This window comes from Lineus longissimus, chromosome 3 (genome assembly GCF_910592395.1).
Source record: "Lineus longissimus chromosome 3, tnLinLong1.2, whole genome shotgun sequence".
Taxonomy (NCBI): domain Eukaryota; kingdom Metazoa; phylum Nemertea; class Pilidiophora; order Heteronemertea; family Lineidae; genus Lineus; species Lineus longissimus.
In genome coordinates this window covers 9634593-9659600 of record NC_088310.1, presented here as the reverse complement: position 1 = coordinate 9659600, position 25008 = coordinate 9634593, and the positions used below count along the sequence as shown (strand labels likewise).

Below are 25008 nucleotides of genomic sequence, written 5' to 3'. Positions count from 1 at the left end.
TTCAATCAATTCAAAAACCCCTCAGTCCTCCAGGTTTTAAGATGTCAGTGCATAGAGTTGGTCTACAATGAATGCTCTACCGCAACCTTGTTACTGTGTCAATGTTTTACCTCATCTACTATGGTGGTCAGACTTTTCTCTACACATCTGTATGCAAAACCCAAGTCGTGCAAATCCTAAAAACCAAACGGGCTAGACCATCAGACTTGGGCAAGACATTAGGCCTGGCGTGATTATTTGTGGCCTTCCTAAGAAGTGCAGCTAAGCAAAGTTCGGTTAGAACCACCTCGAAGGGACAGCTTTTGACGAATGCGATTCAGGTGTCATTTTCAATTCATCAGTGTTCCATTTGTTTGCACACCGTCTTGAACAGATTAGGTTGTAAAATACTAGTTTGAAACCAAATGAAACATGTTGATGATATTGGCTACAAAAGTATCAAGACCAAGCATTGCTATTGTTAGAATAGCTTGAAAGCAAATAGCGCATAGAGAAACTATTGATCAGGTTTAACTGTTCAGGATTTCTCAAAACACAGGCATACCAACAATATCATTAAAACTTGAACATAATCCGATCTATCGAATTCAATTTGGATGATATCAAACTTCTAACTAATACATTTTGATGACATGCATAGTGTCAATGATGTAAGAAATGAAATGATGGACGCATGTCATACTATAACATTCTATTAGTGATCAATCCAAAGGCCACCAAAGAAATACTTTCTCCTCACTGAGTTGGCGTGCAGAAAATAAAATTGTGGTCCACTTTTGACAACACTCTGGTGCAACAATGCATCCCTTGCTCTATTGGCACTCAAAATTCCCAAAGTTTCCAAACTAACCGACTCCCATCAAGGCAAATTTGTAAAGTTTCAGAACAAATTCTATGAAGATTTTGAAAGATTTTTCTTTGAAAATGATCAATTTAAAATGTTTCACAAAGTGCTCACAAAACTTTGATAGATATTTACCACAAACCAATGATGATATTGAAAATGAAGCAATTTTTGGCCAAGGTGGTATCTGATTCAAAATAGAGATGCCCAAGAATCCAGGAAAGAGAATTTAGCAAGATACGGTACTCATCCAAATTTAAGAAACAAGAAAGAGTTACACCCTGAAATTATCAAAACTAGAGGGTTTGTGTATTAGCAGCCATAGTGCAAGGGAAGCATTGGGTAACAACATGCCGTAAAAACAATGGAAAACCCCACCCAACCGGTCTCTTACCTCGGTACTACCCTTCATCTGTAGCGTCACAGATTCTTGTAAGGATTCCATCTCATTCTTTGCCTGCAATACACCAGAAAATATACAATGGAAAACTGTTTCATTTCAGAAAGTTTATTTCTTCGCCTTTCATTAGTTTTTACTCCACAACCAACTATTTGGAGAAAAATATGAACATTTATTCCAATAATTCTAGCAGAATTTATCTCTTCCCTCCCATCTGCAACTGTGGTCATTAAACACGTTAAAGATCTTGTGTCACTGTGATTCCTGTGGCTTTGGACAAATGAATAAATTACATCCTTAGCTTTGTGTTTTCTGCTAATCTTATATAGATGGCGTGGTAAACAATGATGGAAGCTATCGATGGAAGTATGGTTGTGATCTTACAACTTGATCTAGTCAACTTACAAAGCATGTTCCATCAGTAAATGTAGGGAAAAAGTCCTGTTCAAAACAAATAAATTTTCTATTTCGTTTTTTTTCCTACTAATATGGTATGGGTTACCAAAACCAACAGATATAAAATCGATACAAATTTCTAAGTGAGAAAAAAAACCAGAGCAAAAATACAAAAAAAATCAACCAAGGAAAGACGGACAAAATAAAACAGAAAGTGATCTAAAGTTGTCTCGAAAGCACTGCACACAGAGCCCTGAAAGCAAACTTGATTTAAATAAGCGATAGTCATCCTAAACAAGGTTTATGGCCTCTAAAAAAGTGTGATGGGATTCTTTCACCGACGAGATAGAGTATCACAGGTAGGATGTAACGAATTGTTTGTTTTATCTGTTTACCTCGTCGATCCAATTCATACGTTTCTGGAATGCAAGTCATAGTTCGTGTGACAAGTTCATTTATCTTTATTTCACACCAATCATTCATTGCTTGATTCCGATTGGGTTATTCTTTTGTAAAGTCTGTCGAGGATGAATACATTCTTTCACTAAACTAAAAAGAGTTACTTCCTGCTCTTGAAAACAACCAAATTTATGTTTTTATGTAATTGTGTCTGGCCTAATTTAAAGACTGAGTGTAAGCACGCGCGCTCATTCTGAGCTCTGTCTAGAAATTATCATTGAAACAACCGCTCCAATGAAGTGAGTCTGTCAGTAACAAAATTCAGACCACGATTGGGTCTCATCTTTCTTCTCTTGTTCATGCCTCTCTCTGTTGCAGACCATAATAGTTATAGCTGTCAAAACAATCGGACAACAATACATCAAAGACAAAACAAGTTGTGAAAAAGCCCTGCTGGTTCTTAGTAGACCTTGGTTTTAACGGGCAAATAAGCAGAAGCTGGAGTCATTCACTCAATGCATCTCTGACGTCTGCTGGCATCTTATCCATGAATTCAGCACATCTCCCAAGGATAAATAAATGTAGTAAGTTACCTATTAGGTTTGAATGCAGCGGAGTTGATATATTTTCGCCAAGTGGATGTGTCATATATATTGGAGTTGGTCAAAATGATCCTGCACCTCACAAGAAGCTCCCAATCTCTTGAAAACAGAACCTATCGATTATGCACTTGACTTAAAAACATATCAAATGCATCAAAGCCCTGGTTATCATTGTAACATACTTACAGCATGTAACTCCTTTTCTGTCACAGATAACTTTTCCTGCCATTTCTTCTCCTCAGTTTCTACACTTGATTGCAACTTATTCAACATTGACTCCTGGAAAGGTAACACAAATATAGACTTTGATGTTTGATTAAAACTCAGTTTCATTCAAATCCAAGATCAATATCCTCACTCAAAAACAGGTCTACAGTCCTTTAAGCTTTATTGGGGCAAACATTCAAAGTGTTTTTTTTAATGACCAAGTGACCAAGTACTTTTTTTAAGGCTACGAAGATGCAAGTTATCTTTCCTGCAAGGCTAACTTAGAAATATTGCAGCACATCCAAAGTATTGAGTCTTTTATAGGACAAAAGACCACCCAAAGAAAAAGTATTCAAATATATATTCCATTTCACGAAAAAATGGCACTGCATGCAAAACAGGCCTAAAATGGCTGAGAAAATTTGTCAACATTTTGCTTCAAAAGATTCCTTTAAGGTCATTCTTCGTTCATTTCTGGCAAGGAAAGTATTTTTAGATACTCTTGACTTCAAAGTTTCAGATTTGATGAAACATGTTGTTCAAATATTTCATTTTTTGTGCAAAATCACTCAAGAGTGTTATTTTTTCCATGAAATGAAGTACGACAATTTCATCATTTCAGCGTCGGAGCACACTCAAACCACATGCCAGAAACTCGTAAAAGAGCAGTAGTCGGGAAAAACTGACAATAATATTCAATCTGGATCAAGGTGGTCATTTTGATCAGTAGACTCGGGTGCAAGGTTGATGCAGATCACGGCAAACATGAATCAAATAATAAATTGATAAAGATGAAATAGACAATACACTTACTGTATCACCCAATACTGTCTTATAGTGTTCAACCTGTGTCTGGAGTTTAGTTTGGACTTCTAAAGATTCGTTTAGTTTGACCTCGACGTGCATACTCTGTGTAAGCAAAGAGAGAGGCTGGTGTTAGTTTAGGGAGAGGAAGCAAAGACCGACATTCTGCGGCAAATGAGACAAGTTGTCTGAAGCATTTCATTCAGAAGGAAATGACAGCCAATAGAGAAGATGACATGGGAATTGATGCTCTAAATGAATTTATGATTATCATGAAATGAAGGTATAGTAAGAAGCTAAATAAACGCTTTGACACATGAGTTACATGACACCTCAAGTGCAGCACAGCATTAGACTAAAAACCTAAGCCCCCCCCTCCCTCCTCCGGTTAGATTTGAAATGAATACTAGAGCTCTCCCATCTCCCTAGGCCCCCCCATTCCTCCACCTAAACCATGTTCATACCCATAGTCCACCTGATTTTCTTGGAATGGTGAAGAATCCACAACTAGCTTAGAATTCAATCATGCCAAGCAATGCACACATCGCAATGAAAGGTAATATAAATCTCTTCAGTTTACTAAGATTCTTCGCAGAGACAATGAAACACTGATTTCAAACCACTTTTAACCAATAGCACTAGATGCTAGAAATAAGGTGATCTGCTGTCGTCAATTCGATGCACTTTTTACATGTTTGACAGTTTGAGTGAGAAAAGCTTGCTGACATTTTCAAAACTGACCTGTCTTCTCGCCACACTGGTGATATGATCTTTTGCTTTTTCTTCAAATTCATCCCACCAGTCACTATTTTCCTGCAAATTGAAACAAGTTTATGGCAAAATAAAGAAAAATACGGAATCTCCTGCACTGTCATTTTATAATCTTCCTATCTTTTGCTAGCTACTGTAAACTGATTTTTGCACCTCTTTTTTCTTGTAATTTCTCGAAAAATTTCATCTGTATCTTCTCAAAGGGTCCGAACTATTGACACTATGTAACTGATAAACTACCATGTACTTACCTCATCGTCGATGTCCACAGAGATATCTGGGAAAATCTTTGATAATTTTTGTCGTACTTTGTTGATTTCCTCCTGTACTATGGTTGTGGAGTTCTCCTAGAAGGAAAATAACAAAGATTTCAAACGTTTGATGAAATAAAATGAATTAAAATGGAGAAGTTCTGAATCGGATGAACTCGCAATCCAGATTTACAACATGTTACACAGTCCTCAACAACCCGTTATGGGGAAGGCCATTCAATACAAGAAAAACTACAGTGCCCAGAAGAACCCAGCAGACATGATATTAGTTCTGCCACGCAGTTTGTATGAAATACAGAAGTAATGTACAAAATAGTTTGTGATCTTCTGTGATGATTGTGTATTTTTCTCATAAAACATTGAAATATTACTACTACCCTTACATCAACCTAAACCAAAACCTAGGCAAAAAAGACTTTACACTACCATCCGTACAAGGAGCATGCAGGTATTGGATCCCAGTACTAACGAATTTGCCCAATATACCTATCTTTTTAAACATACTCTGGCCAACCTCAAGCATTTAGTTTTTGTAAACTATTGTAGCGAGGGTAAGTTTTTTGGATCAAGTTGAGGCTGGCCAGAGTTGAGACATGCAAAGTATTGACATCATCAACCACTACAAGACCAAGATATCTAGACCTACTGAGGTTCTTAGGAACTACAGTGGAACCTCCCTTAGGGGACACCTCTCTATTATGGATATCCTCTCTATTAAGGACACTGATTTTGGTCCCATATTGGTTGTTTCCATACAATTTGACCCCTCTAAACAGGACACCTCTCTATTATGGACAGCACTTGTCAATCCTGAGGGTGTCCTTAATATAGAGGTTCTACTGTATGTTAAAGTCTAAACTCTTGTACCTTTAAAAGGTGTAACAGGTCCAATATCTGTTTGTCTTTTTCACCAGACTTTATTAGTAATGAGAAGAAACAGAAATTTAAATAATGCCAATTGCCAATTTCTTTGAAACTTTCAAAGACCAGAATTAAATGGAAAGTGGACAGAAAAACAACTTCAAGGAGTCAATTTCGAAAATATGACAGAGAACCAAAATTATTCAAATTGAAAACCAACCCCATGTCAAATGACAAAACAAACCAGTGGGAATGAGACAGTTAGCTTTCCGACAGCCCTTATGCTGATGAATGCCAGATAAAGAGTTCGAAAAGACGACCTGGCCAGGAAACCAAGAACTGATAATACTATTGAGAGACACAGGAGTCTGTTCAGTTTGTACCTCAAAGTGGTTGTAGTCCACTCCATTTTCCTGCGGCAAAATATTTCAAGAAATGAACCCATTTTCAATTACATTTGACTTTTTCCACCGTGATATTGAAACCAAGGGACCTTGATCGGATTGTCAATACAGAATACTACTTTCAAAAGGAATTGAACCATACTCAAACATCGTTTGAAAATTACGTTGATATCACCTATCAGGTCAAGTTATCTCAGTGTTGGGTTACTTCAACATATGTTCCAACACTTTTACTGAACTGCTCACAATTTCAGGAGTAATGAGAACCCAACATGAATACATATCGTACTGCTGGCAAATTGCACAACTTTCCGCTTGGAAATACCGTATTTGCCTCATGGCAAATACTGAAAAGGATTGCTCTAACAGAGATGATACCTGTGTCTGAACCAATATATGAGGTGACTTTATATTTGTTCAACTCTTTACCTTATTTGAATGTAAGGCGTCTGCTATTCTCTGTTTTACGCCGTCCTCTGCCTTATTCAGCGCTTCCATTGCCTTCCAATTTTTCTCCCTCAAATCCTGAAATAAAAGAAACAACAAATGAACTGAATGCTAAGTTGATTAGTTCTAGCAGATTTTCTTGCTGCTATTGAAAGAAATTTAGAGTCTAAAGACAATGGAACATAGGCCCCACCTGAATTGGGAAGCAAGCAATGTCCTCCTTCAACTACAAGAATTGACTATTAAAACCAACCACCAACCTGGAGTGAATCAATGAGTTTAAAAGTGTTTCGAAAAAAGAGAGATTTATTAGCGGCAAAGAGGTAACAGGTGAATAAATGGTTAGTGCAATGATGATAAAACGATGGTAGATGATGGAAGTTTTCAGCTTGTCATCCTATGCAAGATAATTCAAGCGGAGGTCAAGTTATGGAGCTTTGGGGTCTAGTATTCGTCCATGCTGAAACAGGGAAAGTAATGGACACCGGAGCATGACAACCTATTCAGAAGGCGTTTACAGTGCCAAGCCATTTGAGAAAGGAGAATGTTTCTGAGCCAGATATCGTGTGCATGTCCATGCAATATCAGGGACAGTTCTAAAGCTTGGAGTCCCACAGGGATAACTTCTTGAGCCAGAGCATAGGGCTTGACGATGCTAAAACAGGAAAAGTTATTCAGCTTGAAATCTGGTGCAAGTTCATGCGAGAATACTCCACAGAGGACTTTGAATCCGTGCCACAATTGACACAAGTTGGAATTTTTTCCAAATTTTGAATTGGGATACACATGCGCACAGAAGATTTTCCCACGGCAATCATTCATGCGCATGTGCAATTGGACAAAATCGTGATTTTCCCCCCAACTTTTGCGCATCGTGGTGCCGATTCAAATTTCTCGAAGGAGTACAGATGAAGTTTTGATAGCTTGAGGTCTGGTGCGAAGCATGCTGGAATAGGGAAGTCATTAACAGTATGAGGTCTCGTAGCTTCTCTACGTCAGAAGAGAGGGAGATTATTGAGGATGAAGTTTGTAACATGATGGGATGAAGATCTGAAAGGGAACATGCTTGCAAGTACAAATGTATTAAGATTAGCAGTGCTGAGGCAGGAGTACAATGTGCAGTTAAGCAGGTGGCAGACATATGCCAAGTCTATGGATACAATGAGGTTCCATTTTGAATCTTGCAGGCTGACAATGCTCACCAGTCACAGGATTTTTTTTTTCCATTGGTTCAAACTTCACAACGGCAGCATGGCATTTACTATCATTCCCCCCTCTTTGCCTAACTTACTTTACTTAAAAGTTTTTCGCTCCGATAAGAGCACAGGCAGTCAAGAGCTTTCTATTGTTTGCATTTCTGTAGCAAGAGTTTGTTTTATAAGACGAGATCGCTAGCCTCATGCCTGATGCTCCTCTTTTTTCGTCCGGGGTTAGGACTGGCAATGGCAGAGTTTCTCTTTGCCTTGCTGCCCCTGAAATGCCGTCCTTGCTGACTAAAACTTTTACAGTTTCAGTTCCATTCAAATCATGCCCTTTTTCACAAATCAGGCAAAGATAGCTGTAACCTTTTACAACAAATACCGAGCACGGTCAGTTTTAAAATGCATAATCACGGCTGTATTTCAATGAGACGAGCTCCATAGACTTGAAATATGTCTGAAACCTGATAGGACATTAAATATCAACGGCGTAAAGTGCAGACGTTATTTTACAAGCGGACCAGGCAGATACGCGAGGACATGACAGCCATCAGGCTTACTTCTTTCTCCTGAGTCGTCTGCTCTAGTACTCCACGCATTTGGTCCAATTCTGATTTGGTCTCCCTCAACTCCTGTTGGAGACTGTCAGAGGCTCCTTGGTCACTCGTCATTGTAATCAACTGTTCAGAGATTTTCTGATAACGCTCAAGTAAATCCTGGAAAAAGCAATCATTTGTAAGTATGATGATGGGTTTTTTTAGTCACATGTTCTTGGTGAAACTCCCCACTTTCAAAATTTGGTTGCCAAATAACATAAAATCAACTTAGGATTGTGAACAATACTCTTTGAGATGGGTATATAGTTTGAGATATACCAAAGGTTTCCACCATGGATGGGTCAGAAGATAAATAATAAGGCACTCCAAAACTAATTTTTCAGATGGGTTTATCAGCGTTTTCATCTTCAGATTGATTCAGATCTTTCCCATCAAGGGAATAAATCCATCTAAAGGAATGCTATAACAAGGTGACAACAATGAAATCTTACAACATTCTCTTGTTGTTTATTCTCAAAGTCTTCTCTAAGTTGGTCAAGTTGTGCACTCATCACAGTCAACTGCTCTTCAAGTTCAGAGACATTCTGGGCAGAACTAGCCCCTGCTGACACTTCTTCTGTAGCCTTCTCATACTTTGCTGACAATTCCTAAAGGAAAGGACAAAATGTCAAAGTTTAGTGAATGGATTGTGGCCAGGGAAGTTATTCTACAGTTCAGAGACAAAAATGCAAGATACCTTGAACTTATAAATAAATAAATAAATATAGAATTTGTAAAGCGCCTTTCCAGGTCACCCTGCTCAAAGCGCTACCTCCTCTATTTTTTGAAGTGAAGATTGAACAAGTGTGTTTTAAGAAGGGATTTGAATTGGGTGAGGGTCTCAGCAGATGTAATTGCTTTGGGGAGTCGATTCCAGAGATAAGGGGCAGCCACGGAGAAACTGCGATCCCTGTACTTGCGTATGATGAATCATGAGGTCAACAAATTTGAACTCTCATTCAGCGTCATATCGTGGTGTCCCGCCAACAAGTTGAGTTTCGTGGTTATGGTATCAAAAACCGATGTTAACACATATTTCCAAAGGTAAAAGATTCAAACGAGAAAGATTCTTCCTCTATTTTGATGTGGCAGAAATTTTGTTATCACGAGCATTCTAAGTCTCATGATAAGACACCGACAAACTTTGTGTCTTGTGTCTGGTTATGGTATCAAAAGCCGATGTTAAAACATATTTCCAAAGGTAAAAGATTCAAACGAGAAAGATTCTTCCTCTATTTTGATGTGGCAGAAATTTTGTTATCACGAGCATTCTAAGTCTCATGATAAGACACCGACAAACTTTGTGTCTTGTGTCTGGTTATGGTATCAAAAACCGATGTTAACATATATTTCCAAAGGTAAAAGATTCAAACGAGAAAGATTCTTCCTCTATTTTGATGTGGCAGAAATTTTGTTATCACGAGCATTCTAAGTCTCATGATAAGACACCGACAAACTTTGTGTCTTGTGTCTGGTTATGGTATCAAAAGCCGATGTTAAAACATATTTCCAAAGGTAAAAGATTCAAACGAGAAAGATTCTTCCTCTATTTTGATGTGGCAGAAATTTTGAGCATTCTAAAGTCTCATGATAAGACAGCGACAAATTTTGTGTCGAGGTCTGTGCTGAACACAACATTTGTTGTTGGTAGCTAGCAATCGTCATGCATCAGAGTATGAATTTTGGTTAAAACACTTAGTCTCCAGATCAAACTCATTCGACTGAGCAAGTGCAGGCGAATCGATGGATCAGTGATAAAATTCATTGTGAAATTGCCTCTTTTTGGCTGCGACAAGAATTTTTCGTCAAAACCAATGCGATAACAAGGCAACAATCGCGGATCCAACTTGACAAAGAATGAACGTGCAAAGCTTTGCTTGTAGAGGTGTTGTTAAATGTAATTGCATGCTTTTGATAGGAAAGGCATCAGCATTCATTGGAAAATGGCACAAAACTATTTTCTTTTAGACCTTTCCTATTTTAAGGGCCCCATGCATGACAATCATGTATCTGATTTAAATGATAGTTATCAGTGGAAGTATACATGTATGTACAGATACATTCTCAAGACAGGGTACACATGTAAAAATTTAGGGTATCTTGAAATATGCTATCAGTAGTGCACTGAACTGGTGATCCAATGACAAATGGTTCAAATCACAATTGCGAATCAAGGCAACTTGATCATTTTTTAATACCAATGGGTTTTTATATGGTAAATCAAGACCCAATTATAAAGAATCATTTAGGAGGTGCCAAGGAAGCAATTGTTTTCAAGCAGGAATTGTGAGGTTAAAGCAACAGAATGGTGAGGTTATTTTGAAGAAAACATCTTCCGCATCAGTTCTGGGCAAGTCTTATAATTGATTTAAAGATTTCTCAAAGTTAACGCCATGAATTGAAAAGCTGTGCCGCCATTTTTAGATTGATAAGCAATGCCATCCATCAGTAACTTGAGGTACAGGAGAACCTCTCTATTAAGGACACCCTCGGGACTGACACGTGCTGTCCTCAGAGAGGTGTCCTGATTACAGAGGTCAAATTGAATGGAAATCACCACTTTGGAACCAAAACTAGATTCAGTTGGGGTCAAGCAGGCGCAGTGGACACCAAATTGCCACGTCAACATCATTTGGAACCAAAACTAGTGTCCTTAATAGAGAGGTTGTCCTAATAGAGAGGTGTCCACTAAGGGAGGTTCCACTGTTCTTCTCACTCCATTGCTTTCACTACTCGATTAGTGCTTAAGTTAAGGATTTTGAATTCAGAATCACCCCAAGGTGTCTTGATTTGGACTCTGAGAGTGTCAGAATTAAGACTCGGCCAGAACTGTTGTACTTGTTAGGATCTCCTGAACAATGCTGAAAGAAGTCAAGGCATGCGGTTATTTACACCTTTAGTGGATTTCGTGAAATGAAGGCAAGGAAATGAACACTCAAGCAACTTTGTAGATATTTTCAGTCATTCCCGGCAAAAAACACCCACTGAAAGCCACAGGCAACTCGGTGATTTAGACACCTTTGAACCCCGCAGCAAAAACAGCTGGCTACCTGCTTCAGGCCTTCAAAGCACTATTTCCAGAAAGACCATAAGGCAAAGCACTATCAAATTAAAAAATAGCTCCAGTAGAAAAATACTTTTTCTGGATAGCTCTTCCCATTTTAACTTCCTTATACTGCTTCATTTCAAGGAAAATATTCACAATTTACAAGCAACATTGCCAACAAGCATTCCATTGCTTACATCACATTGTTTTTGTTTCTCAGACATTTCGCCCAGAACAGTTTCTAAGGCTGTTTTGGCAGACGTTAGCTCCTCTCGTAATATTGTTACGACCTCTTGTTCTTTTCGGAGTTGTTCTTGCTCTGCTGAGACCTGCTGGAATTGTTCGGAAAGTTCCTGGAAAGAATATAAACAATAGATGAATTAGGTACATTGCTGGTGCTGAAAACATAGAACGGCCAAGCGCATTAAAATATTCAACTTTAATATTATTATTAGCTTCACAGGAAGTGAGAAAGCTATGGAATCAGTTAGAACTGCCCCCAACCAAAAAAGCATTTGAAAGCCATATCACAAATCGAAATAATCAGAGCGGAACAATTCTGCCCCAAGTCGAATAAAACATGAAGCATAGTCTTTTTTCTATTTGATTTGAATGGTCAAGACAAAAGACAACTAAAAAGACATTGAAAGTGGCCACGGCTATTGATATTGTGAAGAAAACCAGCAAAGTTATAGCGAGGCGAGTCTTTCAAAACAATTATGGCACTCGATCATGCACAGGAACATGCAAACCAAAGTGAAAAAAATCTGCAAGTTGTTGACAAGTAATCTTGGACTGAGAGAGATGTTGGAAAAAAATCTGTGATATGAAGTTTTGTAGAACAATTATTTAGTCAATTATTTGTGGTTTGTGGACTTATGGGTAATCATTATTGGCCAATTCAACCTCTTTATTACAGGGAATTTCTTCATGTCGGTGTATTTAAGTTCTCATAAACTGTAAAGACTGTCATCACCAAATTTGTACTGTGAGTAGCCAAGATGAACAGCATCAACCTTGAACCAAGCAGTCAGCTCTAACCTTTCATTATAGATATATGGTCTCCTGAACATGCCAACGGTCATTTCGGGAGGGTTAATCTCGAAGAAGGGGTGGATAAACAAATTTATAATAACTCCCACGGGTCTGACAAGGACAATCAAGTGAAAAAGGTTTAGAGGCATAGACCTTGCCAAGGTTTGTTCCGTTGACAATCAAGTGAGAAAGGTTTAGAGGCATAGACCTTGCCAACGTTTGTTCCGTTGACAATCAAGTGAAAAAGGTTTAGAGGCATAGACCTTGCCAACGTTTGTTCCGTTGACAATCAAGTGAAAAAGGTTTAGAGGCATAGACCTTGCCAAGGTTTGTTCCGTTGACAATCAAGTGAGAAAGGTTTAGAGGCATAGACCTTGCCAACGTTTGTTCCGTTAATGCGGCTGTTCGAATGAGTTCCTCGTCAAAGTTTAAACAAAATAAATCAGAAGTTGTGCAGTCAGAGGTGAGGTTGCAGCTTGCATCCACCAATTACCCCCCCAAAGCCAGACCACCTTTGAGACATAGGAGATGCACCAAAATGCATTCATTGCATGCGTAATTTATTTCTCTTTCATCTCATTTTGGTTTCAAGTCAAACGGCCTAATTTGAAGCGAGATATAAGCAAAATAGACCACAGGGTCATGCTTAGGAGTTATGTTCCGCGCGGCAGGTCAACAGCAGCAGAAGGGTTAATATTGTTAGCCATGAGATCCATAAGGCATGACAGATAGATGAACAGAAATGGTAATTATTTATAGTCTACGGGGTGTACCACAGAATGAATCAAAGTCTTTGAGCGTAGAAGGCCGAGAATGGATGGTGAGATTACAGATTTCCTATCACTTCAGTTCTCTCGTAAGACAAAAATTTCAGTTTGTTCATTTTTGTAGACACACCCTGTAGGCCTTCAACAACATACTACACAAATATGATATTAAAGACAACACATCGCAGCTAAAAACAGGAAAAGTTTGGCGAACTTAATGTTAAACACAGAGCTGGGCTGGTAGGGTAGACTTTAATGACCAAAGCAATTTGTAATTTCACAAAGAAACGCAGAGGAAGTTAACTTTTAATACAGGCCAGCGTACTGCCTGACCCATTTCGGTTCTGCCAGACTTATGCCAGGCATTTCTTCAGGTAGAGAAATGAAGAATTTCGGTTGAAAAGGTTTAAGTCGGGGAATATTGTCAGTTTGTTTTCAAAACCTGTAGGCAAGGAAAACCCAAGGCCACATGAAACAAAAGAAGATATCACACTAAAATTTATCAACCCATCACGGCAATAGCAACAAGAGTTAAAAAATGTACACCCTTGGTGTTCAAATCGATGCGGTGCACACATTAAGACACGAAAAGCAAACAAATTAAAAATGGCCATTTGTCACCCCGTCCCCAGGAAACAAGCATGGTGTGCAAGCTGATGAAGTCAACGAGTCTTACACTACACTTTGATTGATGTTTCTCCAGATCTTCACTAAGACGATTAATTTCTGCGTCTTTTTCACCGAGTTCTCTGCGCAGCTGCGGAATATCTGCCGTCATTTTTTCTGTCTGTGACAACGCGTCCATGGCTTTCCAATTTTTCTCTCTCAAGGCCTATTAGATAAATAATAAATACAGTCTGCCAACATTTTTGAAATTATTTACATTGCCATTCTTTGACATAAAAGGTTCTTAATTATAAAAGCCAGTTAGCGATAAGCACATGTACTGACAAAATCATCGAGAAGCATAAAACAGCCCCCCCCCCTCTAGATTGGCACTTTTACTTCAAAATTCTGTAGCCTATTGCAAAATCTTTTAAACGTAACGTCACCCAAAATATCAACTCATCATCCAGATTGTATGAAATCAAATTCACTATTATATATATATGTTTATTGTCATACAACCACAGTACAGAGTTAATAGAGTGCAGAGAACATAAATTGTTGGATTGCTGAAAAATTCTGCAATTATTGATATAAGATAAGGAGGTCAGAAACTGCTTACACCATGTACACCAGGAGAAAAGCAATAGACACAGCATCAGTTTTTTTGACGACTTTCTGACCTTGTACCTTTCCTGGGCTGGGTTGTTTAAAGCCACACTAGTTTAACAGAGTCATCAAGTCTTTTAATATGTCAAAAACCAGATTAGCTTCGGGAGATAACGTCTTTAAGGATACTTAACGTAACTGTTAGGGATAACGTAAATTTTGTGCTTTATGACCAACCAGGCCCTAAACAATAAAATATCACATAACTACATTGTAAACTTGTTCCTTTCCACAAATATCATTTCCACAAAAGGTGTAGTATGGCTTTGTAGAAAATCGTTTTTAGTCAGGATCATACAAGCAGCTGAACGGGTCAGAATAAGTAAAGTACATGGAAATCACAAACAACAAGAAAATGCAAAAGCAAACAGCCAGGAAAATGGGTGGAGTGGAATATCAAATGTAAATGTTGATAATTAAATCGAAGGAGTTTTCTGGTTCGCTTCCTACAGTGTGTAGGCTGTGACATTTCAACCAGTTGATCCCAGGCAGTTTTCACCAGGAAGACAACTCAAATGCTCAATCAATATTTCGAACAACTTCCTGTTTCGAAGTCAAGACTGCATTAGCTCATACCATGACAAGAAGTCATGATTTCTTGAAGTCAGGAGTATTTCAACTGTAGCTGGTATTAAAAGTCAGCTGCTGTGGCTGATATTAAGTCAAGTGTATTCCAGCTGCAGTGGCTGATACTAAGTGAAGTGTATTTCAGTTGCAGTAACTGATAAGTCAGTTGTATTCCAGTTGCAGTGGCTGATATTAAGTCAGGTGTATTCCAGCCGCAGTGGCTGATATTAAGTCAGGTGTATTCCAACTGCAGTGGCTGATATTAAGTCAGGTGTATTCCAGCTACAGTGGCTGATATTAAGTCAGGTGTATTCCAGCTGCAGTTGCTGATATTAAGTCAGGTGTATTCCAGCTACAGTGGCTGATATTAAGTCAGGTGTATTCCAGCTGCAGTTGCTGATATTAAGTCAGGTGTATTCCAGCTGCAGTTGCTGATATTAAGTCAGGTGTATTCCAGCTACAGTCGCTGATATTAAGTCAGGTGTATTCTAGCTGCAGTGGCTGATACTAAAATCAGGTGTTTTCCTGTTGCAGTTGCTGATATTAAGTCAGGTGTATTCCAGCTGCAGTCGCTGATATTAAGTCAGGTGTATTCCAGCTGCAGTGGCTGATACCAAAGTCAGGTGTATTCCAGCTGCAGTGGTTGATTATAGCCGCACTTACACCACCTGAAAATGGACCACCAATCTTGGTTCGGGAACCAATGCCGCACCATCGAAAATCCACCAAGCGCTTACACCAGCACTGCAGCTAGTTATAAAATCCGGCTACAGATGGCGCGCAAACAATAAATTGCATGCGCAGAAAGCGCCATTTCGAAAGCGCCGCCTGGAGCCGAACCATCTAACTAGCTATTTGCCGATCCATTTGCGCGTACACCACGACAAAGCCGAGCTTTTAACAAGCCGGGCGAATTTGGACCATCAAGCTTGGTGGGACAAATTCGCTCGGCAATTTGTATCGGCAATGGATTGCCGAACCAATTTGTCGCGGCAATGTGGTGGTGTAAGTGCAATTGGTCCACCAATATTTCGTGGTGTAAGCGCAGCTATTAAGCCAGGTGTATTCCAGCTGCAGTTGCTGATATTAAGTCAGGTGTATTCCAGCTGCAGTGGCTGATATTAAGTCAGGTGTATTCCAGCTGCAGTGGCTGATCTTAAGCCAGTTGTATTCCAGCCGCAGTGGCTGATATTAAGTCAGGTGTATTCCAGCAACAGTGGCTGATATCAAGTCAGGTGTATTCCAGCTGCAGTGGCTGATAAGTGGAAAAGGAAAGTGAAGAGCATACCATGCCAGAATAACTTACCATAAAAGAGGTACTCAACAGGACAGAGGTTTTTCAATAGAACCAGTGCATCAAAATCAGTTCTACGGGAAATTCAGGCACAATAGATAACAGACTGGAGGTGTCCAAAATTTGACAAGAAAATTTCTTCACAGATTTGAAAGATTTGACTAGCTTGGTCCCAAAGGTGTGATAGGTCCAGATGTCATGTTGATAACCTGCTACCAGTGATGCAAATAAGCAGCAGTGACGGCCAAGGCAAATCCTTACAAGTTACTTACATTATTTTTTTTCTTTTGGCTTTCTAAGTCATTTTGTAATGTGGCAATTGTGGAATCTTTTGTTTGCATGTCACTCTGTAACTGATTTAAACTGAAAAAGAAATTGAATCGGGCATAATATTGAATAACTACAAAGTTCATCATTTTATAGTCTATTCTCTTAAAGAGACTATAGGCACTGACAAACTATGCTGTAGGAAGGTGAGATAATGTTAGCTTTTCCAGAAAGCCAGATGTAACCTGCACTTGTGGCAATCCCATTTTCAAATCTCTGCAAAGTTCGTACGCAGGGTCTGTTGCAAAACAATGCCAACACTTCCAGGTACAGAATGGAACATCGAGAGTCAACACAGCAATACATGTAGCTACAGCTAGTCGGCCTAGCCATGAACATTGAGTAGATTTTAAATTTCAGAGTCCGCGATGGGAGTTACTGTTCTGAACACTCAATAACATATGTTTTTTTATCTTCTCCCAATAACTTACATTTTTTCATGTTCTGTAATAGCTATTTTTGACTCTATTTTTTCTTCTGGGTGCACGTCTCCATTGGGCGCCCCAGCTGGTTTTTTTGGCGATTCCTCACCCTCACCCGCCTGTCTTTGACGACAAGATCGCAGTTCTCGGTTCTCCTCGACGACTTCCTGCAAACGAGAGAGGTAAATTGAATACAGTGTCAGAGCAACTAGGCCAATAGAATCGGCACCTAACCGTAGTGGCATGTAAATAACGCTCATTCCGCCTCGGATTTAATTGGATACGAAGAGTTTTTTCCACCTACCTCATGACTTGCGAGATATTTATTATTACTGTTTATCCGGTACGAGAACAGCTTTACATCATTGGTTAAGCATCATTATATACAATATGTAGTTGGGGGAAATATCAACAGGTGACCATATTGTTGCAGCTTTTCTCAACAAACACCACGTTGACTCAATCAATCAAATTTCCATTTCTTAGGCGCAATTTCCACTCAGGAAATTGAATGTTCAAATGCGCCCCCCACACAGAGTCACTGAAAGTATTTCCTGTATAGAAGTGTCTTTAGTCCTTTTCTAAAACAATCTAATGAGTCACTGTTTCTGAGGTCCATGTTAAGTGCATTCCACAGAGTTGACTGGCTGTGAGGGTGCGTGCACCTGTTTCAGAGCTGCCAACCCCTAATTACCCTTTTCAGTATTTTCCCCCTGAATTTGTCACTTTTTCAGTATTTTGGGGGGGTCTTTCAGTAACACATAAATGACTCATTATCACAAACTTTCAGTAGGTTTTTTGTTCCTTGAGAAGCACTAATATAAAAGTTCAAAATCGAAATCCGCCATATTGTAATCTGAGAGTGAGTCGTGCGCAACGCAGGAGAAACGCTGGCAGTATCATAATGCCAATGTATTTGAAAAAGTTAATGTGATTTGCCCGAGACTTGGCGGTGCACAGAAATCAACAAAACGAAATCGACGAAACGAAAAAAAATTGAACTTTTTTTTGAAAATCGTATTTTTGATAGCAATTCCATAACGCTGTACTAAAATGCATTTTTCGGCCAAAATCCGTACTGAATACGGAAAATCGTAACAGGTTGGCAGGTCTGCTGTTTACATATTATTGTGATGTCGACAGACATCCATCTAAATAAATAAAATGGTGTGAACAAGGCTTGCCCTACACCTACAGGTCTCAATCTTCAACATTGACTGTTTTGCCAGGGATGCATGACCACAGATGACCAGTTCAAGAGAGCAAAGCATTTAATCTCACCTTCATTTCCGATTCTTTAGCTTTGACCAATTTATCTTTTTCAGCTATGAGTGACTCAAGATGACGTATTTTGTTGTCGAGTTCAGACTTGCTCCCATGAGCTTCCTGAAATTGGTAAACATGGATAGTTTTGCAATATGATATTTTAAACGTTTTCAAAATTGCATGAAACCAAGAGAGTAAGATTACTACCAAGAGAATGAAATTACTACCAATATTGCCAGGCTGATTTCGGATTCAATGCCATGAGACAATTAGTTTGTTTTTTATGGTAGAAGTTTTTATTAGACAAAACGCGCTACTTTTCTAAATATCTTGTGGTTTCAAGACCACAAAACAAGCAAAAGAATCGCCACATGGTGTGATACAACCCAACGAAAAAGGCACGGAATTCCTGACTCCAAGTTTTATGATGACCATGTGTCAATAAAATGGTGGTCAACACCAGGTTTTCGAAATGTCACATGGCGAACAGCCAAGGTCCTAGGGCAGGCTTACCCATGTCAACATGGGAACAAACGTCACAGAATATGGAAAAAATGTTGAAATGAAATTTTGAAGAGAAGATATGTTTTACTAAGTCCTAGTAAAAAACACTGCCCTCAAGTTACCAAGGGAGAAACCACTAAAATATGTAGAGTTGGAATTCAAGATGAAAGGGATTTATACCAAAGCCGCAACAATTTCAAGATCGACATAAAAGGAGCAGGAGACAGAGGACACCAACACCAACCTTAAGTTTACTTTCTAAGTCACCCACCGCAGCACCATGACTAGATTCGAACTGCTGGAGACGATTTTTCAAGAATGCACATTCGGTCTCTGCCGTTTCTTTTCCATGGCTTACACGCTCGTACTCCTTGTCAGAATTACTGTTCCTGTTTTGTAATTTGCGTAATTCTTCCTGGACTTCTTGAAGTTTCCTCGTACAAACCGCTTCAGTTTCTTTCTTTAAACAGAAGTAAAAATTCTTTAGCTTTGTAATCGGCGTCTGTGGCAATCCTGGGACAAGGTCCAACCCTCATTGGATGCTTCCCTTCCAGTTTGCAAGAGGAGGCAGGTGTGTAGCTAGTGGTTGGGAGGGTAGGGGGGTTAATGTGTTTATGATCATGATTCTGGGCGAAAAATTCCAAGTGTCATTTTTGCCCCCCCCTTCTGATCAAAAAGCTAGCGATGCCCCTTGGAGGGCTGAGAATTATTCATTTGCCATAAGTGCCATATTGAAACATCATTTGTAAAATCGCTGACATGGAACCAAAGCTGTTTTCGTTGATTTATTATTTGGCCTGTGATTTGATCTTGGCCACAGTCACATCTTTGGAGATCTATGGCAGCATTCTGCCCCAATCAATCAAAATATCTGCCACAGTTGAAGCTCGATCATTTTCTAAGGAACCACAACCAGTTTCTAATAGCATTCTATTGCACCACCGGTACCCCAGACATGAGTCTGTATAAAGTCGACAGTGGTCACAGAGACAAGGGGTTAAACTATAACATCACTTAACAAAGCATGAAATTGAATGCCCGTTCATCCTATTACCTTTGATCCCTCGGATTTTCTGAGCTGTTCCTCGTATCGATTCACTTTCTGTTCAAGAGCTCTCTTGGCGTTATCCAACGCTGACAGTTTGATCACGTTGTTATTGAGTTCTCCCTGAACGATCTTGAGTTGTTGTTGAAGTCCTGACGTGTCTGGGCCTGGCATGCTGTTCATCCTACAGAACAAGGATTAGACTATGGTGCATAGTTTCTATTTGTGACCCGTCACAGCAAAACCAGGCGCATGTCGCTCTGAGCTTGGCAGGTTGAGACGGACTGTTTGTTCATTTCTCTATTGTCTGCCTTTTGTGAAATATGAGCACATCAATTTCTTCCATTATCTCCTGGTGTCATTTAGGCTCTTCTTCTGTGCGACAAGCGCCTGGTTTTGCTTAGATGGGTCACATTTGGCACCAATTATTGCAGCAATTACAAATCTTCAGTTTGAACACCACTAGGAAAAGACTATGGTGCATAGTTTCTATTTGGGACCAATTATTGCAGCAATTACAGTTCTTCAGTTTGAACACCACTGGGATTAGACTATGGTGCATGGTTTCTATTTGGCACCAATTATTGTAGCAATTACAGATCTTCAGTTTGAACACCACTAGGATTAGACTATGGTGCATAATTTCTATTTGGCACCAATTATTGTAGCAATTACAGATCTTCAGTTTGAACACCACTAGGATTAGACTATGGTGCATAGTTTCTATTTGGCACCAATTATTGTAGCAATAACAAAGCTTCAGTTTGAACACCACTAGGATTAGACTATGGTGCATAGTTTCTATTTGGCACCAATTATTGTAGCAATTACAGATCTTCAGTTTGAACACCACTAGGATTAGACTATGGTGCATAGTTTCTATTTGGCACCAATTATTGTAGCAATTACAGATCTTCAGTTTGAACACCACTAGGATTAGACTATGGTGCACAGTTTCTATTTGGCACCAATTATTGTAGCAATTACAGATCTTCAGTTTGAACACCACTAGGATTAGACTGTGGTGCATGGTTTCTATTTGGCACCAATTATTGTAGCAATTACAGATCTTCAGTTTGAACACCACTAGGATTAGACTGTGGTGCACAGTTTCTATTTGGCACCAATTATTGTAGCAATTACAGATCTTCAGTTTGAACACCACTAGGATTAGACTATGGTGCATGGTTTCTATTTGGCACCAATTATTGTAGCAATTACAGATCTTCAGTTTGAACACCACTAGGATTAGACTATGGTGCTCAGTTTCTATTTGGCACCAATTATTGTAGCAATTACAGATCTTCAGTTTGAACACCACTAGGATTAGACTATGGTGCATAGTTTCTATTTGGCACCAATTATTGTAGCAATAACAAAGCTTCAGTTTGAACACCACTAGGATTAGACTATGGTGCATAGTTTCTATTTGGCACCAATTATTGTAGCAATTACAGATCTTCAGTTTGAACACCACTAGGATTAGACTATGGTGCATAGTTTCTATTTGGCACCAATTATTGTAGCAATTACAGATCTTCAGTTTGAACACCACTAGGATTAGACTATGGTGCACAGTTTCTATTTGGCACCAATTATTGTAGCAATTACAGATCTTCAGTTTGAACACCACTAGGATTAGACTGTGGTGCATGGTTTCTATTTGGCACCAATTATTGTAGCAATTACAGATCTTCAGTTTGAACACCACTAGGATTAGACTGTGGTGCACAGTTTCTATTTGGCACCAATTATTGTAGCAATTACAGATCTTCAGTTTGAACACCACTAGGATTAGACTATGGTGCATGGTTTCTATTTGGCACCAATTATTGTAGCAATTACAGATCTTCAGTTTGAACACCACTAGGATTAGACTATGGTGCTCAGTTTCTATTTGGCACCAATTATTGTAGCAATTACAGGTATTCAGTTTGAACAGTATGTGAGGAATGCAGTCTAGAGCAAACCGAACTGAACAGCAAAAGATCCTGGTTCTTTGTATTAAGAAGACATGTAATTCGAATAAAATATATCATTTGGAAGGAACTTGTGACCAGGTGGGGACTTTGTTGTCTCAGAGAGAGAGAGCCCCAATCGATAATCAATCCTACAGGGAGTGCACTGTCGGGCTCAGTTTACATAAGTCCACATTTTCACATGTTTCTTGTCACTGTTCACTTGTCACGCGTGACATGACGGACACACAAGTCACATCCAAAGAGTGGGCTCCATAAGACTCACGATGACACTTTTCACACTCGGGTCAAGTCATGTTGTGTTTTAAGTAAGTTAACAAACAATCAATGGTTGACAATTAGGTTGACAAGTGACAGGTAGCCCGCAACAAGGGGCAGCGGTAGCGCAGTGGAAGAGAGTCGGCCTCATGATCAGGAGGTCGTGGGTTCAACTCCCGGCCGAGTCACTCCTTGGTTCCCTGACTGGTCAAGTTCAAGTGAGCACCTTCTGGTTGCTCCTTGAAACCCCCGATTGATTTCTGTGGAGACCGGGGTGATAATATGTTATCCCACAGCGCTTTAACAGTTACGTTACTGAGGAGCGCTATATAAATGCGTCACATTATTATTATATAACAAGTGACTACATAAACAAAACATAAACCCAGTCAAACAAAGCCAATATTTTTTTCCTGAAGTTTTTGGAAAAGCTTAAACATTCAAGCTTCAAGTTTTCCACATGTAAGAATGTACATGTACATGAATTATTTTTTGCTATCCGATCGACTTTTTACTATACATGTACATACTATCAAGTATAGATTAATTTTGATTATCCATTCTTGATACTATGACAGAAGGTTACTTACTGAGCTTTTCCAGCAGCGTCTTTCAGTTGCTTGTTTTCCTAAAATGGAATAGACTTTGATCAAAATTTTGTAAAACTCATATATGATTAGTAGAAAACACATTTTCTAGACATACATGTATGTGTATATGCTATTTCATAAAGGATAAATTATAAAGCAGAAAGTACGACCATGCATGTATTGTTTATTTTAATACAGCATGACTTTGTTTTGAACTAAAGCAATCAAGAGGGTTAACTAGTCCTAGTGAATCTTGCATTGTACTGGTAGGTCGAGACAAACGCCTTGCGACACCTTACCTCCTGCAGTCTTTGCACCATCATCGCCGCCTGACCATCTCCCATCTGCATCTTTGCCTTGGACATCTCCTGGACGTGCTGCTCATGAGCCTGCTGCATCCTCCTCTGCAGGGCCAGGCACTCCTGTTCCTTGGCTTCAACCTTCTCCTGTGACGTCTTGTTCAACACCAGGTAGCGGCCCTTCTCTTGCTGCAGCTCCTTCTGCATTTCTTTGATGCGCGATTGGTGAGACATGGCAAGCTGTTGCTCTGGAATGACGGATTATTATATGAGGCCCTCAGAGAGATAATAGGACCTCGAGATCAGGGACTTGTCACGGGTAATTTACAGTAGAACCTACACCGTTGGGACTGACAAATGCTGTCCTTGATAGAGAGGTGTCCTGATTAGAGAGGTCAAATTGAATGGTAACAACCAATTCGGGACCAAAACTAGTGTCCTATATGTTTATTTCATAAATGAATAGAAGTACATTTACACTACTGTATGTGTAAAAGCGCCAGTGCTATTTTGAGAGGTTGTCCTTAATAGAGAGGTGTCCGCTAACTGAGGTTCCACTGATAGAAATGTACATAAAATTCATCCTATTTCTACAGAGTTTTATCCATATACGTTTAAGGATCCTAGATAAGCCTATTTAAGGGTATAGGTAACATACTTTGCAGATGCAGAGCTGGTATGATTCCTTCAGATCCTGCTCAAGAATGACAAAATGACTAAATGTGAACTGAAGCAATATCACTCATATGAACTTATTGCGATATAACTCCTTTTCAATAGTAATTCCAACTGAAAGAAGGAACTACATACACACAGCATTGAGCACAAGATATCCCGAAGAAATGTTTGGATATCAAAAGTAGAGGAATCCAATATTTACACCATTAATCACTGGAGGTTTAAAGCAAGGAGTTACTGAATGGAGAATACTTCATTCTTGTTCAAGCAAACTAGAATTTTATCACCTGTAAATTCTGTAACAAAACCCGGCACTGGTAGTCAGCTCATGATGCTGGAAGTTGGTTCTACTCATCCTTGCTTGGGTTCGACTTTGAGAAGCCCCAAACTCAAGTGAATCGTTATCAAGGTAGACTCTATCATCTACATATTTCAATTCAGACCAGCTCTTTCTATAAAAGACCAGAGCTCTGTAAAACATGAAGATTTGTCTTCTGCTGAAGGAACTGATACCAACGGAGGGATTGGTTTTCTCACCAAACACCATGATGGTGGCGCTAAAATGCACACCAAAACTGAGGTACACCAATACTGAGGTACACCGAAACAGAGGTACACCAGAGGTTTTGGGTCAAATTGCAGCTCCACCAGAGCAGATTTCTATTACTATTACACTTCAAATTAAACGGTGAAATGTGATTTTGAGAGTTTTTCGGCTGCTTCCATATTTTGCACCAACCTATCTGTTATTGTTGCCCAACGATATTGTTTTACACTGGTTTTTTTCATACCTTCCTGAAGAGACTTTTCTTTATCTTCCAGCTGTTTCTTCAGGACTGTGATGGGGTCCGATTTGCCGGCCTTCTGGAAACGAACATAAAGATGTCAGTGGCGTAAAAAGGTAGGACGTTGTCATGCAACAGTGTTTTTCCTGGCTTTTGTCTTGATTTGAGCATGTCCGATTTACCTTTTTTTTGCATTTTTCATGCAGAACTCAATTTTATTGTATGATACTTTGAAAAAAGACATGTTTTCACAGTCGTATGGACTGTTAATGCATTTTAGAAGTTTTACGAGTCATTGGGCTCATTGCACTGTACAATGCTTATAACAACTCGGGAAGGTTTTGATAATGATTTCACTTTCACAAGAAACAAAAAATCTTTAAAAAGAGGATTTCTTTAAACCCTAGGTGGCACAGTAGTATAAATATCAGTTCGAGAAATTATGGAATTCCTCAACATCATTAATGCATGCAAATAACAAAGTCTTCCTAATGATCAACCAATTAGCCTACTTTCTTGATGCATGTCAGACATCATGGAAATTTTGATTTTAATTGGAAAAAACGCAAACGGAAGTTTCGGAAAATAACTTCCGCGAGCATCTCAAAGAGGTGAGCTATTCTGCAACGGTTGTGTTAAATTCTGCATCGCATGGATGCCGAATTGTAC

General features: G+C 39.2%; 1 protein-coding gene across 15 annotated transcripts in view; it reads right to left on the bottom strand.

Annotated features, from left to right (window-relative positions):
- LOC135485691 (ribosome-binding protein 1-like) overlaps positions 1–25008 on the bottom strand; it is a 58876-nt gene that overhangs the window by 27615 nt on the left and 6253 nt on the right. For 4 of the 15 annotated variants that reach the window (XM_064768064.1, XM_064768067.1, XM_064768057.1 and 1 more), the window contains exons 4-24: positions 24346–24418; positions 22877–23124; positions 22578–22615; positions 19760–19934; positions 18950–19165; positions 18217–18321; positions 16945–17102; positions 16459–16549; positions 13727–13882; positions 11446–11601; positions 8655–8810; positions 8167–8322; positions 6390–6485; positions 5563–5610; positions 4675–4770; positions 4394–4465; positions 3662–3757; positions 2828–2920; positions 2036–2059; positions 1239–1301; positions 111–176 (exon numbers count right to left, since the gene is read on the bottom strand). In XM_064768064.1, the coding sequence (XP_064624134.1) occupies positions 111–176; positions 1239–1301; positions 2036–2059; positions 2828–2920; positions 3662–3757; positions 4394–4465; positions 4675–4770; positions 5563–5610; positions 6390–6485; positions 8167–8322; positions 8655–8810; positions 11446–11601; positions 13727–13882; positions 16459–16549; positions 16945–17102; positions 18217–18321; positions 18950–19165; positions 19760–19934; positions 22578–22615; positions 22877–23124; positions 24346–24418 (2382 nt within the window). Of the gene's footprint in view, positions 1–110; positions 177–1238; positions 1302–2035; positions 2060–2827; positions 2921–3661; positions 3758–4393; positions 4466–4674; positions 4771–5562; positions 5611–5939; positions 5970–6389; positions 6486–8166; positions 8323–8654; positions 8811–11445; positions 11602–13726; positions 13883–16458; positions 16550–16944; positions 17103–18216; positions 18322–18949; positions 19166–19759; positions 19935–22577; positions 22616–22876; positions 23125–24345; positions 24419–25008 lie in introns of all 15 variants that reach the window. The other 11 variants (XM_064768059.1, XM_064768061.1, XM_064768065.1 and 8 more) reach the window with 11 other exon arrangements.